Here is a 16,464-nt window from a genome sequence, read left to right on the forward strand (position 1 = left end):
TCAATCTCATTTCTTTCTTGCCCACAGACTTATCCGGTTCTTTCTTCACAGTACTACTAGTTTGAAAAATTAAAAATGGATCTTATTCAACAAATCCTCCACAGAAAAGATGCTAAACTTAAACTGTAAGCTTACTAAACATGCACATTTTGTATTAGTTTCTGCTTCAAAAGAAAATCGCTGTACAAGCAGCATTTGAAAGAAAGTGAAGTTAGTCTAAAATATTATAACAGAACATAATACTGGAGCATCTAAAAATTGTGAGCTTTCAACTTAAATTATTGCACGTTAGATATTATTCCACAACAGCTGTCTCATAGAAAAGGTCAACATATTTTCAAAAAGCCCAGAAATAGTAAATAACAGAATATCTGTTTGTCTTATCAAAAGTTTATGTTTACATAAAAGTCAAGAAGTAGTAAAAGTGACTCATATAAAGAAGGGGAACAAATGACTGGAGTCCTTCTGAATGGGTACTGTGATGAGCTTTTTAATTACAAAACAAAGGGAAAAAAAAGTCCATCGTGATTCCTGTTAAAGATTTATATTTATCAAGATCTGCTGCATTCAAGAACTTCAAAGATTTCACTACTTCTATCTAGCATCTTCCTGAATACAATTTGTCATTTTTAATACAAAATTAAATGCTATGTAATTTTAATTGTTATTTAAATTACTTCTCTTTAGAGGAGCTTATTTAAATGGAAGTTTAACTTCTGACAAACCAAGCTACATCCTAACCTTACTCTAATCTAGAGAAATCCTTTATTAAACTAATAAAACTATAAGGCTCTGTCTGTAAACATGTTATTTAAGACACTAGGAGCTGATTTGACTCGGAGAAGACACTAAGAAGATAATTCATTGAAGTCTGTATGAGCTTCTAGCAACCAAATCTTTTCTGTAGCAGTTCCATTCCTGTGCATTTATCTAATTCACATCCACGATTAGTTTCCTTCAGAAAATGAATACAAGTTTAAATCAGGAGTGTAAGCATTCTAACCCTTGAATAAAACTGAGCTGAGATAGGGTAAAATCAATCTGTTCTAAAATCTTAAAGAACAAGAAAACAAGAAACAAGTATCTTTTTTTTTTTTTTAAAGAAAAAGACTACTGTGTTGTTAATTAAGAAATTAATAATCAGGGAAAAGGCAAAATTGTTAGAACCATGTTTTTCATTTACTACCAAATGTAAGTCATTAAATAGAAATGAATCATTACCTTGGAAAAAAACAAAAAAGAGAGAAAAAGGACTGCTAATTCCTGGCATTAATATAGAGAAAAAAAAATGAGAATGCAAATGAATAAAAAATGAATAGTTATCTGCTTAAATATTTATCTATTGGGAACAGTGTATGTGGGGCATAGGTGTATGTATACACATAGAGACAAAAAGTGTATTTCCCTCACTAGCAAAGAGAAAGGAAGAACTGTGAGATATACTCTTTAAAGAAAAACAAGTTAACTCTTGATAGACAAAGATAAAAATGGATTATTTCAATCAAAGTTTCTTATTAGCCCCTGTAACATAAGTCACTCTGCTTAGCACATAAACTGCTGCCTTGTGCAATGACTTGAATACACAGGAACTCAGCAAAGCTACAGGGAGTCAAATGAATTCAACTGTGCTAAGTGTCCATGAGGGTGCTCCCATTTAGAAACAAAATGGTCTCCAATTCCTGTGCTTTAACATATTGGATCTAAATCCATGTTTTCCCCCAAATAATTACATCCACAGGATTTGTTTCCATCACTCATATTTTCTTCACATTTTTATTTATTTCATTTCATCTTTCCCTTAGACCTGAAACCTTTTCCTCTAAAATCTTGACTTAGGACAGTGTAATAATTAGCGATGAGTGTTCAGCAAAAGCAGAAGACTTTCAAGAAGAATCCATCCTGAAGCATGAAGAAGGTTTTCCACAAACACATGTCCACAAAAGCATTCAGAGTATATACTCATTATATAAATGTAACATCAAAATGAATTTCAAGCTGTATTAAAACTTCACCATTTTTACTTAGGAACTGACAAGCAATAACATAAACCAACATAAAGCACAAAGACTGTTCCTCAACACTTCACATTTTCATTTATACAGCATGTTCAAGATATCAGATTGAAATACAGCAGAAACCTACCTTGAAGATGGCAACATGCTTGAAGGCTTGAAGTTTGTCAGAAACGGATTAGTGGAATCATAATCAAAACTCTCCTGATGAGTTTCACCAAACGTGCTAGGTGATTTCAAGTCAGCAGAACTGTCTGATCCCTCATTGCTAAGTTTATCTGACCTCTTGCTATCTTTTTTTCCAGTCACTCTTTCAAAAAGGCTTTCTCTTTTTTCTCTTTTTTAGTTTCTTTTCTGATTTCAACAGGTTTGGAAAACAGACTTATGTTTTGATCCCATGTTGCTGGGCTTTCTTCAAATGGATTCTTCTGTCTTGGCAGTGTAGCAAATTTTTGGGGTAACGAAGCACTCACATTGGTAAATGGGTCATTTTGTGCTTCAAGTGCAGTTTCATCAACTGTGCTGTCGAGTTGGTTCATTTTAGAAGTATCAACACTTAATGTCCTTCTATGTGGAGATTTCAGACTCCCTGCAAACAATGTGTCAATAGTATATTATCAATGAGACACTACATCAGAGTTTATATGCAGAGAACTCATTTTAGTTCAGGTCTAAAAGCTTTTCAAGTGAATCTCAATTCAAGATACTGCTGAGTAACTCAGCTACTTAAAGCAAACTTTAACAACTGTGGCCTTGACTTTATGATTCAGAAATCCTTATGGACAGATACTACCACAAACTTTAGCTTCCTGTGTGAAAACTAAGTTCTACAAAGACAGTTGTGGCAAGTATGCCATTCCAAAAAGTGACAGTAGGCTATTGCTGCACAATAACATCAAACAATGCCAAGTATTTCCAGTTCTTTGTATAAATCACATTGAAAACTTCAGTGAGAGTTTTCACCTTTTCAAACATCATCTCATTTTTCCCAAGATGTTATTTTGCCTACAGTTCCCTCTAGAATGCAATGTTTTATTACAACATACTCTTAAATGAGAACATAAGAAAAAATGCTAAGTTACCATAATTTTTTACCAATATGAGTTATTTCTTATCCTCAGAAACAACAGTTATGAGTTACCAGCAACTAATGAAAAAGGAAAAAAACAATAGGCCAGCAATAATTCTTAACTTTTTGGCCCCGTAACTGCTTCAAAAACTAAGGGAACAGACTTCAGAATGCTCTAATAGCAGTGAACTACAATTATAATGATCAGGAGTTTACTTACCACCTTCATCAAGCGAACCAAAAGATTCCAGCTGACGCCTGAAAAGATGAGAGTAGCCAACCGTGCCAGTTTTTGCTTTTTCTGAGGAGACATGTGATCCCGTTAAATCTGACATCGAATGAGCTGAGGATAGTCGCTGAGGTCCCAGAAGAAAAGGTTTTTTTGGTTTTGATTTCACTTGTACTTCACCACTACATACCTCTACGTGTGCATCAGGTATGTGAGTACTTGGGATGATTGCAGAAGATGTATCCGAAAACGTCCCGTCGCTTTTCCGACCCTTCATTTTGTCTTTTAGTTTAGCGAAAGGGGATTTGGTTTTGTCCTTCATTGACAAATCAAACATACTTGCTGTCATGTTATTCCTCATAAACTGAATATTGACCTTTATTTCTCCTCTGTCCTTAGTTCTCTTCCCTTGTCTGGACTCTAGGGGAAACCACCTTAAAGGAGAAGAAGAGCAAGTTAAGTTGTGCTTTCTGGAGGCTAGTCGTTACATTCTGGTTAGCTGGTTGATGTATCTGGCTAGTGTAGTTTAAAAACATGACAACCAAATTCCATGCCATAAATTAAAAGAATCCTGTACTGAAAAGCACTTTTTCTGACTGTATTTCTTTTTTAAGAGAAAACTCAATAACTAAGCAAGTATGGAACTCTTTCCACTGTTCACCTGTTTTAAGATCTGTGGAAGAAGCCTAATAAAGCAAAGCAGAGCTTACAAAGGACAATTTGTACCTAGTGTTAATTCTAAATACAAATACATTTTGTTTTGCTATTTAAAAGAACACTTCTTATTTTTCAAGTGCCCTATATTTAACAGTGATATATATTACCTGAATGTAAACTGTGTGGCAAATATTTCATCTAGTAACATTTTCTCCTTTGTTTTTGCTCGGGTTTATAAACTAGCAAACATTTTGCCTCTGTCCCTTCCTTATAACCACTGGTTAAGATTTATGTCAATTGCACTAGCAAAGAAATTTCTGAGGCTGCTGAATAGTCAACTGTAAGTTTGGTTCTGCAGCTGCAATCCCTACTGATGTTGACAGCAACTCCACGAGCACTGGCAGCAGAACAGTGAGCACATAGGTGTAACAGCCAGCCCTTCTTTTGCAGGTCACCACTAGGATTAACTTCAGAAATATTTCCACAGGCTTTGGAACCGCAATGTAAACGTTTCCTACTCCTTGAAAAACGACTGAAGGTGTAATCATTTATTTCAAAAAGCCAAGTGTGCTTCTTTGCCAGGTCCAAAAAAGGCTTTATCATTATCCAAGTGTCTTACTCGTTCCCTACTGTGCTCCATTGTCCCATGGAAGCCTCTGCAGAATTACAGTTCAATTTTCTTTCCACAGCTTCACCTAAACAAATGACCAATAGACAATCCCTTCTCCACACTCATCATTCCCTATTTCATAAAGGCCACATTTCAAAGGGCTGTAAACCCACTGTCTGGAAAAATCTGTGCCTACATACCACCACAGTGCATTATCACGATGAAGTAACTTTTGAACTGGAGACTAAGAAATGAAATTTCCTATCAGCACAGAAGCAAAATTGATTATGCAGTTACACATACATTATTCAATACTGTCAAATATAGAAAACAAGGTCAGGAAAGGAGAAAAATAACCCTCAGTTTCCTTTTGGATTTCACAAACATTTTTAAAGGTGACAGCTGAAATAAAACTTTCAGAGATACTCTTCTCTTTTTTTCGAGTTGAGAAAATACCTCTAAAAGCAACCCACCAAAAAAAATCAAAGTATAGACAGCATAATGACTTTTTTGTTGTTGCTTTTTTATGTACAAAAGGTTTTACATCCTGGACTAAACCAGAATAATTGAGAAATATCCAACCTTCTCTGTCCTGGCACTGGACAACTTGAATTCAGATCTAAAGTTCAAACCAGCAGAAGGACAATGAAACCTTTGGGAAGAAAGGGTTTTTTTTGTTGTGAGGTAACTTCATTTATGTATTTGAAATGAAATGCAAAACCTGAAATACGTTATGTGTACAAGGAAGATGGATCATTTTTCCTTCTAGTTAATAATGTTCTACTTCTTGGTAACTGATTCCAGAAACTCTTTTAATTCATCTATAAAGTCCTTACAGAAAACACACATAACAGAACCAAGAGGAAATCTTTTTTGTGTGGTATATAATATGACAAAAACTAGAAGACAAGATAGCCTACTTTCTCGAAAAGAAAATCTATTTATATATTCTCTTAAGAAATAAAAGTTACAGAGAGACATGACGAGCAAGCCCTTGCTTATAAATCTCCATCAGATAGATTTTGCCTGTGTGGGGAAAAAAACCAACAACAAACCAAAAACCACTCTGAGAAAGTCCTCACTTTGATTCCTTAGACAGATGCTAAACATAAATACAAAACACTCATAAGCCTTATTTAAAAGGCTTAGTAGACAGAGAGGACTTCATTTTGTGACAGTCACATGTAATGCCTCAGTCTATCCTGTAAGAAAATGTATTCCCCTTCTCCCCCTTCCCCTCTCCTGACAGGTCTCAAACACTGATATTCTATCTCTGATAAGATTGGTGAATTTTAATATGTTTCTAGTTAGGAATTACTGAAACTTTAAACAGATGTATGACACTTGCTAACTCGTTTTAGAACAGTATAAAGACATAAATTCTTAAGCTTTTTCTGCGTGGAAGAAAGCCTTTTCTTTTAAAGGCTTAACTCAATTATTGATATTGTTATCGTGAATCAACAAGTGCTCAGTGTCACTCCCAGTACTCACCTGCTAACAGCCTACGTCCACACACTATTTTGACATTCAGCAGGTCAGAAGGAGAGAATTCCAGCATACAACTAGTTCTTTGCCTTTGCAGCCTGTACATTTGTTTTCAAAGTAGACTTTGAAGGACTTGACACAAAAAATAAGTTCAGCTGGGAAAACAAAAGAAACTCTCCTTACCCTAAGAAGGGAACACAACAGCATCAGGGATCTCACACCTGCTGGCACCAGGTTTAACATAACCACTGATTCCAGGAGAATTTAACCATAAACTCTTTACTCCAGGAAAATTCCTCTGGATTTCAGTGGAGTTTCTATTTAAATAACGATTGCTGGATCAAATCTTAGTATACAATAGAGATATTTCATTTTCATAGCCATTTTAAGGAGGTTTCTTTGTTACCTTGGAGAGTTTCTCTTGTTTTAGCTACAATGAAGGTTCCATATGCTTCAGCTCATAACAAGACAATATGAGAAGCAGACTGAAATCATGATTTTCTCCAAATTCAAAGGCAAATAATTACTTTTTTTAAAAAGAACAGATGAGAAGCAATGCAGGCAACGCATCTGTGTGGAACTACACGTGAATGAGCGACTGAGTCTATAAATGTTTCTTATTAGAATCTGTTCCTACAACACATGGGCGTGAGCAACAAATAGAAAAAACAGTGCTGTATATATAACAGAAAAAAGAATTGGAAAATGAAGTCCACTGTTTTCAGATAACAACATTTGGGTCCTAAAATACTAAATTCCACTATACCACTGCCAATTTAAAAAATGGTAATGTATTATAAAAGCCAATAAAACCTGCTATTTTGGTTTTGTTTACAGTACTTTTAGCCACAATAAATGCTCCATTTGTCAGGCTGCCATGAGCTTACTCTATAGAAAGCCTGTGCAAAGTAGGAAAATAGCCAATAACATACACGAACAAAACAGGGTGGCTTTTATGAGAGCAGATGCCCTTTTATTTAATAACCAAATATTACATCCAGTCTTGCAGACAGTCTTTATTTAAACAGACCTTGTACAAAGTCTGGCAAATTTTCTCAACTTCAAAGGGAGCCCTATTGCCTTCTGAATCACATTCATACTTCTTGCTCTCACCTTCAAATGTTCTGTAGGACAATGTCCTCCATACATCCCCTAATTTCAGCTCTTCCCCTATGGTTTCCATCAGAACAACCCTTGTTATTTTTCTCATCTGTGTTTGCATGTGCTAATGAGCTTTGTCTTGCACAGGTTTCTGATCATTTTTATTTTGTAAGTATTATATAAATTGCCACTCTGTATGCTGACAACTTTTTCAGAACAAGCAAAAATCAAAGCAAGATTCAAGGCTGAACAAGAAAAATCCCACTGCCCAGTCAGCCCTGAAAAACTAACCCGCTGTCTGAAGAAACATAGTTATTTTCTAGTCGTGACAAAACTACTTGAATTTCATCATACCTTCAATTAGAGGTGGACAAAGCAAATGCCCTTATTTCTAAGACAGACAAAGCATCTTCTTTACACTATTAAAAGTATATTGTGTGATACTAGCAGGACTGAACCCTTTAGCTTATTAAAGATGGACTAGAAGAGTGAAGGAGAAAACTGAAGTGCCTATAAATGAGCAAGTGATAATGGCTTGCCTATCTCATCTAAATTGCTAGCCATCTACAGACTTACTTAAATTTTCAACACAATTTCTTCAACTGTTCTTTTCCTCTCCTTTTTCCAAAGTAATTTTCTTCTTTTTGGTTCCCCAACTCATTTTTGCTTATCTACACTATCTACATTTTGAAACTAGTATCTTGTTTCTCTTCTAATAGCAGGAAGCTGATACCACGGTTTCTTACCCTTCAGATCTGACATGGAATTTGACAGTTCCAAGTTCTAACCCTCTTCCTTCTTTTAAGATGCATCACTGAAACTATTCTGCTCACCATGCTAAGAGGGAGCAGGATAGGTTGACAGTATTAATAAAAAAAATCACTATGTAATTTTAATTACATTTTAATTACATACTTAAAATTTTAACAGCATCCAAAACCACTGGGATACTTGTCTACCAATTTCAACAGGAATTAGAAGTCTTCTAGCGAGCACATTCAATCTGTGCACGACAGATGACCTTCTGACTCCATCTTCTTGCCAGTGCTGAAAATGGAAATTTCTGAAGAAATTTAGTCACTCATTTTGCTGCTTCTGAAATGCAGCTTTGTCTTCACTTTACCTGCTGAGCTGATGCAATTTGCTTTGCTGAAATCATTACACTGCAAATACAAATTTCTGTAAAATTTTGACTTTAATTCACAAATTACTGAAGGAATTCTGCAAAAAAGCCACACAATCACCACAACATCCACAAGGCTTCTAATCTTAATTTTACATGTAAAATCAGCATCCTGATCTGCTGAGCAACTTTAATCTGCTACACTGTGATGAGGAGAATTTTCTACACCAAAAATTACCCCTAAAAAGACCATAAAAATCCCAATAAGAGAACACTTCCATCAGCTGTCATGGGAAAGAAGTATTTCTTCATCTTAAGATCACTGTGTTCAAGCTAGATACACTGAAGAAAGTTGCTTCACAAAAACAATCTCACTAACAAATGTCCACAGCTAATGAATAAAAAAGCAACATCCAAAGCCATCTAACATTTTAATTAGCAGCAAATGGACTTTAAAAAATGCAGAAGTATGTTTTGTCATAAATCACTCTGATACCATACTGAGAGACTGCCCCAAATGTCAATGAGTAGGAAAATTAAGGCAAGGGATGCAGCACAGAGTACATGGAGTATGACGGGAAATGAAGAAGAAAACAGATTATTTATTAAAATAAGTGATGACATTCTCTATTACTATTACTTTCTGAAAGTCAACTGAAATGAGATATAGAAAGTAGAGTTTAAAAATAAGTACTAGAGAGTGACATCGTAACACCAGAAAACATATGGGAACTGACACATATCATAGCAGCCTTACTAAGGGGTTAGCTAACACCCACTGCAATCATGGTGGTTAAAGTGCTCTTAGTTTACTTCTTATTTTGGCTAATGACTACATGTGAAAACATGTATTTTAGAAACAAAAGTAAGTGAAGGCATGAGAATTCAGGCAACTTATTTCAGCTGATTGTGTGTGCAAGCATTTGTGTGCAAGCTCAGGAAAGAGACAACTTTCAATCCAGATGGCACTCAGATTCCGACTCAGAACTATGACTCAGTCAGAGGACGTGCTTGCTTTTGGTGTCAAAATGTAAATGCTGAAAACATTACTAGATAACTTGAAAATATTGCTATAATCCCATAAAGCTACAATTGGGCACAACTTTTCCTTTTTCCCCACAACCATCTTTCTCTTCTGTTTCTCACTACTAACTATCCTTCCTTTTCTTTTACATTTAGAGAGTGGTACCACGAAAGCAACAGCAGAAATCTGTACAGATCCTCCCAGCTGCTAAGTATCACTGTGCCTTTAACACATTTCTGTTACTACTCTTCCCACTTTTGGCTAGAGTGGAACAAATTTTTCCTCTTACTTTACCCACAATATTTTCATAATTTCTGTCATTTCCACTACGATTTACTTTCCTCCCCTGAAATAATCTAAAATGCATTTTGATGGTTTAAATTTAGGTCTCTAACAATTACTATTTATAAACTGTTACATTTCATAGGATTATTTTTTAAAGGCGTTATTCATTAACAAGCATTCAGCCCACAACAAACTATTTACTAGTTGTTTCCTTGTTCCTAACTTAAGTTTTATCTGAAGCCAACTATTTGAGTTCCTGCCTCTTGCTTATGCTGCTACAGATGAGAAAACAGGGCAGAGGGATCGTAGGGGAAACCTGTCCATATCCAAGAGGGAGGCTACCAAAAAGGAATTCACACAATTTGGAGGAAGTCACCTAATTTTCCTCTCTCTCAGGAAGCTCAGCAGCTCTAAAGAGTAAGTGCGTGCTTAAAAGACAGGGGGATTGACTGTGGTCAGTCATTAATTCTTTTTGCATGTTTGGCTGCTGAAAAGCTGTTTTTTCACTTTGTTAAATGATTGATGTAAGCAGAGAAGTATCTTAGATAAGGTCAAGATTCCTTCACTTATGCTCAAATAAGCATTTTTGTACAACGCTACTGCAATTTGAGGGTGGGTGTTGGGGTATTGCAGAAACAAGAGAAAAGGGGAATTAAGTCACAAATAAAAGATGTCTCTCCTCTGACAAAAGTTTCCATATGAAATACCAACTCTACCATCAGCTGCCCTCCTCAGATTTGTAACATTCCAGACAAGTGATGCAGCCTAAATCAGCTGAACGTACAATAAAATTAGCTCTCCAGGAAAGCTAATAAAGGAAAGACCAATAAACAGAGTGAAATTAGAGAATGACAAGGACAAAACAAGAGCTGATGAAATCAGCAACATCACGGCGAAAGCGAACGGAAATTTGCTCTTCTATTGCTGTGTTCATTTAGCACATAGAAACACCTAAGCACAGTCATTGGGAAAGCTACTGAAAAACACTTCAGCCCTGTCAGTAACTATTTCTTTTATTCCATGATAATTCAAACATTTGTTTTGATGTTCTGTAGATCAGCAGTATTAAGGCAACTAGGAATTATAACTGAACTGAAACTATTACAAAAACGTATCTGCGCTTTAAAGCAGCCCATTCATTGATCACCACTAATGTTTAAACTGTAAGAGCAAAAGAGAGGCATTTCTTCTGCAACAGCAACCCCTTCCCCTAAAAAATTGTGATGGACTTCTCAGGTTGAATTTAAAAAAAATCAAACCACAGTACTTTAAACCAAGAAAATAAAACCCAGATTGGATACCTGAGATCTGAAAATTTCTGCTAAATATACTTCCAATAAAGCAGTGTCTCACAAGCTTTTTGAGCTGTTAAAAAAAACCCCAACTCAGTAAAATTTCTCAGCATCTGGAGGCTGGTTTTCAGCTCTAGACAAAAAAGCTGAAGACGTAAAAAGAGCCTGTGCATTTCCAGTTACAGCAGAGATGCCAGAGAGGTAAATTTACAAAGTTAATATACTACAATGGGCATTTTTGCACCAAGATAGAAAGAAAATGAAGTGGGATCCTGCAGATGCTTTGGCTGAAGTCTCTGGAAGAGACCTAGTAAGGGACTATGTGAGCCACATCTGGATCCAACCACTCCAGGAATTCTCACTTTTAAGGATTTGAAAAATCGTAAGTTGCAGAAAGAAAGGGGAAGGACGTTGTGTGACGGTGCGAACAAAAGGCTCGCCACCAAGTTATAGTAAATATACTGCTTCGTTTCATTAAGTCTTGTGCCACAGCAAGTTTATCAGAACACAAGACGTGCAAATCCTATCACGAGGCCCCTGCCTGAAAACTTTACTGCAGAGCGTATTTTTCTTAAGATGTGCTAAGCAACAAACGCAGCTCTACAGAAAAAAAGGGATTCTTTTTTCCCCTGATATAACGTTTCTGAAGCTGCAGTGAATTCTTAGATGTATTTCTTACAAATGATCAAATATTAAATAAATAAAAATATACCAAAAAGCCAAATGTCACGCACCCCACAGTCTTCCTTAGAATCCAAAATCAGCTGGTAGCCTTCACTTCTCATACCTCCTTACTAAAAAAGCACCAGGGAATTACTGACAGGGTTCAGCATTGTGTAGAATATTAAATATCTTTTTTGCAATACCCTGGTGACTCGAGTCTGTCTCTTACAGCACCATATGTACAGCTGTGTTGGAAAGAGGAAGCTATTAAATATATTAAAAAGTAGAAATATTACCAATAGACACTTCATCAAATAACTGGATCTCATTCATCTCCAAACAAAGCAAGAAATGTTAAGGTTACATCAACATAAGAAAATAACTCTGGATTTAATAACACCACAAGCCTGCTGAACATATTTGAAAGTAAAAACATTGCTTAATAAAACAGATTAGTGTTTCTGAAACAATGAATATAGCTTTCAACCATCACAATGCTTTGGTAATAAAGACATTGGACTCGGTCTTGAAAGGCACTGGATATCTCAGTTCCCACACCACAGTCAGGGCTAGAAGGTCTTTGGGTCCAAATATATTACACTCAGTTTACTGCCAACACAGGACCAGGAATATTTGGTATCAAAAAGGATTTAATAAAAAGGAAAAAAGAAAGAACATTCTGCCTGAGATCGCCTTTGCAAAGCTATCCTGGAAAGTTTGCCTTCCTCCTCCCATGTACACGTACAAATATTGCATCCACATCTCCAACTAATGCTTACAGGTGAGAGCAACAACCCGCACAGCACGAGGCTGTACGAGCAGACAAACACGACAGCCTCTCGAAAACATCTAAGCACTTAAGGGCTCCGAATTATTTGTTCAAAAGAGACATTCAGAAAAGACATTTTCTAGGTTTCTAAGCACATACAGACACTGATAGGAAAGCTGGACTCTCGGTGGCTCCTACCTCATAAGAACTAAGCGGGTACACGCTGCCAAAAACCCCACCAACCGCCCATCCGCACTTTTACACACGCGTAAGGCTTTTACAAGTGCGGCTGTTCGGCTCTAGAAGCCAAACACCCACCGACTTTTAACACAATTTGCAACCTTAAATGCTCAAGTTAACTTTAGAAAGCAGGGCTTGGGCTGTTTGTAACACTTTACCCGTAGCAGAGCTCAGAAGCCATGCAGGGCTTTGCCGGGGAGGCCTGGTCACTTCAGGGAAGCACAGCAGCATGTTTGAGTAGCGTGAGTTCCTCTCATACTCCACAGAAAGGAAGGAAAACGTAAAGAACACCTGGGAAGCCCTGCTAAGCACAACTTCCCATCAAAATATTGAAGAGATCTTAATGTTTATTTAACTATGGTAAGGACTATGTCAATTACCCCACTCACACACTTTTGCAATAAGTTTGTAAGACTCCAATAGGACTTTTTTGAAACTTTGGCAAAAGCACAGCAGTACCTCAAAGGGAAAAGGCATTTTGTTACTCACAGATGTATAAGCCATATACTTCCTTCCAGTTTCTGGATACATACTTCTACCTAGACCTACAAAGTCTTTTGGTTTGTGGCATTTCTACTTCATGTGTTCACCTTTTCTTGTGTATAGTGGATAGGTGTTTAAACTAAGGCAGTTGCCTGCTGACTGGCAAGAAAATGACAGCTGATGATTAAAGAATATTTAAGACAGATATGTAAAGAGCACTGAAACTTCTTGAATAATGTGGAAATAGAAATTAGGACCCTAAGGCTACAGGCATTACCATGTATTGCATCAAGCTAACTGGCATGTCCTTAAAAAGATAAGCAATTTAAAAGTATAATGCTCCAGATGATGAATCATAGAATTGTTTGGCTGGAAAAGACCTTTAATATCATCCAAGTCTAACCACTCACCTCATGCTGCCAAGCCCATCATTAACCCATGTCCCTCAGCACCTCAGCTACATGGCTTTTAAATCTCTCCAGGGATGGGGACTCCACCACCTCCCTGGGCAGCATGGGCCAGCGTTTGACAAGCCTCTCAGTGAAAAAGTTCTTCCTCATCTCCAACCTAAACCTCTTGTGGCACAAGTTGAGGCCGTTTCCTCTTGTCCTAACCCACAAGAGATTCTACATGGACACCTTCTTTCCCATGATTTGCTTCATGAACATACTGTTTCGCTAAAAATTAAAGTTACCAAAACAATCCAGCCCACCAGGGCAAAGACAGCTTGGACTTGTCTTTGGTGCTCCTTCAACTTCAGCCACTGCTCATATGCAGGATCAGCTTTTGAGATGGTTTCTGCTGAAAGAATTTCATCAAGACCTGGCTGGTGTTACCTCCAACTGCCCACTCTAACTCTGCTGAAGGTTCACACCTCCCCAGGAAAGGACAAACAATACATCAAAGTGACTAAAAAGCTGGCCAAGTCCAGCATGTTACCACAGACCCACCATCTCCGACAGAAGAAATAACAGACTTTAACAGCTGAGATTTGAGCACAGGAGCCTTTCTACTCTACTGAAGAGATACTCAAGTAGGAAAGACACCTGGGGCAGGAACATCTTAACCACTGCAGAAAGATTTGTTGGCACTCGCACATCTCTGCTTACAGACAACTAGTTTGAAGGCCTCCATGCTGTTCTTGGACTACTTCTGTGGGACAAGCGTAACTTAAACACAAACTATTTGGCCACAGGCATGCCTGCAGTACACTTCCACTTGCAGTTTATTCCCATATCCTTTGAAGAAAAATTACACTGGTACCACACATCTTTGTGCAACCACAGAAACTATACCATAGAAAGTGGAAAAAAAGGTTATAGCTTCTAGTTTAGTTGAAAAAACCCAGAGAGTTAGATCCATTTACAGCTCACCCTAATAAACTGCTCTGATGCTTATATCTTCTCTTTTTGGGTTTTTTTTTTGGCATTCCAGTGCCAGAATTTGCTACGAAACTGCAACTTTATTTTACAAAAGCTTATGTAGGTAGTGTTGGAGGGTCCAAAGGCAGAAATTTCTCTTCAGTCTTCTCTGCTGAGGCCTGCTGTACAAAGCAGGCTGTGGGATTGCGGCCTAAGACTAATCAGGATCAGAAAAGCACTGTGCTTGCTGTGCTAAGCTTTCTTTAAGTCACAGGTCACTGGCCAGTAAAACATAAATAGAAAATATTTAGAGATACTTGTTTGCAGCAATTGAAGGAAAACATTTTTTAAAGAGAATGACACCAGGCTCCAAGGCAGTCTGAACCTCATAGGTGGTTCAGACTGAGGTAGGAGTTGGATGGGGATATGGCCCTGAGCAGAACAAAGAAAAATCATTAGAAAAACACATTGTACCGAGTTAATGTTGCACACATCACTGTGTCAAAAACTTTTAATGTTAGTGATAGTCTTCTCTGTGCTGTATGACCACTGTGCTTACAGTAAACTTCTATCTGGAAAAGGCCTGGTCACAATGACATAACTGTATACATTCGGGGCTTTGAACACTCCATGGAAGTAACATCCTCATTTCATTTCAAAGTATGTTGACAGGCTACTATTTCCCACCCTCCCCAAGCACAAACATACAGGAAGGCAAGTGATAATGAAAAAAACCCAACCGTCACTTACTCTGTTTTCCGTCTCTCTTTGTCTTCAAATATATCATTCAGGCTTATTGCCACCTGTCCCAAAAACCTGTCCAGCCCCACCAGTGACCTGTGCATGACGATCAGGTACAGGATGTATTTTTCTGGATTCTCCTGCATGAGTAATCCAGGAAGCTCAAAGGAGGCCTCTTCCTTCCAGACAGGATCCAGGGTCTTCTCAGCCACCGAGGTGGAGTACTTCTCCTTGCCCAGCTGTATGATGGTGTAGGCATCGTTGCTGCCATTTTTACCTTTTGGCTTCAGACCTTTGGCTTGAAGGACCGTAACTTGCACGTGAGTTGGGAACCACTTCTGGGCTTGCTCTGACAACATCATCGTTGAAGATCGCGGCAGCAATAACAAACGGAAAGTCTGGATGTCTCTGAGTTACTGCATAAGGGCACTTACAGCGGAGACACCTGTGAGGGGATCAGCGTGGTCCTTCCTCCAGCGCTCCTCGCCGCGGGGGGCAGTTGCCAGTCCTCAGGTTGCCCCGTCCCCCCGCAGCCCCACCTGCGCCTCCATGGCTGGGGGATACAGGGTTCCCCCCGCAGCACCGACGCTACTCCCAGCCCCCCCCACGCCCTCCCTCCGGCCCGGCTCCTCGCCGCCTCCCGGGCATCCCCCGGGCAGGGCCCCTCCGCCGCCCGGCCCGGAGCGCCGCAGGCCGCCGCCGCCGGCCTCCCCCCGCCCCTCAGCGCCGGGTGCCCGGGGGCCGCGGGCAGCGCGGGGCCGGGGGGCTGGGCCGCCGCGCTCCTCGCAGGGCTGTGCGGCCGGGCTGCCGCGGCCGCCGCGCCGCTGCCCCCTCTCTCGCCCGCCTCAGCCTCTCGCCGCGCTCTCCCCGCGCCGCCGCCCGGCCTGACGGGCCGGCTCCGCCGCTTCCGCCTTCCCCATGCTGCCAGCGGCGGCCTCCGCGGCGGTCAGAGGGCAGAGTTCGCCCCCTCCCCGCCGCCGCCGCCCAGCCCGCCCCTTCCCCGCCGTGCCGCGGCCGCACACCCGGGGCAGACGCTTCCTAAGGCCCCGGCCGCCGCCGCGGATGGGCCCACGCCTCGGTGCGGCCCGAGGGCAGGGCGAGAGGCGGCTGGGGCTCCGCGGGGTAACGGAGAGCCGGGCCCGAGGGCCTCCTCCCGCCGGAGATCCCTGCTTCGTTAATTAACGCATCCCTGGTTTTATTTGTAGAGGGGATAGAGATCGCTACCGGAGCCGTGGGACGGCAGGAACTTGTATAATCACGTTTATTATTGTTGCCGTTATCATTGTTATTTAATACGATCTCCCTGGCCATGCCGCGGAC

General features: G+C 39.5%; 1 protein-coding gene across 1 annotated transcript in view; it reads right to left on the reverse strand.

Moving 5' to 3' along the window:
• The window catches only part of RAB11FIP2 (RAB11 family interacting protein 2), a 33,538-nt gene extending 17,807 nt beyond the window's left edge, over window positions 1-15,731 (reverse strand). Inside the window, 4 exon segments of the mRNA XM_010202612.2 lie at window positions 2,143-2,335; window positions 2,338-2,601; window positions 3,302-3,744; window positions 15,154-15,731. Of these exon segments, the coding sequence (XP_010200914.1) occupies window positions 2,143-2,335; window positions 2,338-2,601; window positions 3,302-3,744; window positions 15,154-15,506 (1,253 nt within the window). The 5' untranslated portion in view covers window positions 15,507-15,731.
• Window positions 15,732-16,464: the final 733 nt, after the last annotated feature.

Source organism: Colius striatus, chromosome 8, assembly GCF_028858725.1.
Source record: "Colius striatus isolate bColStr4 chromosome 8, bColStr4.1.hap1, whole genome shotgun sequence".
Classification (NCBI taxonomy): Eukaryota; Metazoa; Chordata; class Aves; order Coliiformes; family Coliidae; genus Colius; species Colius striatus.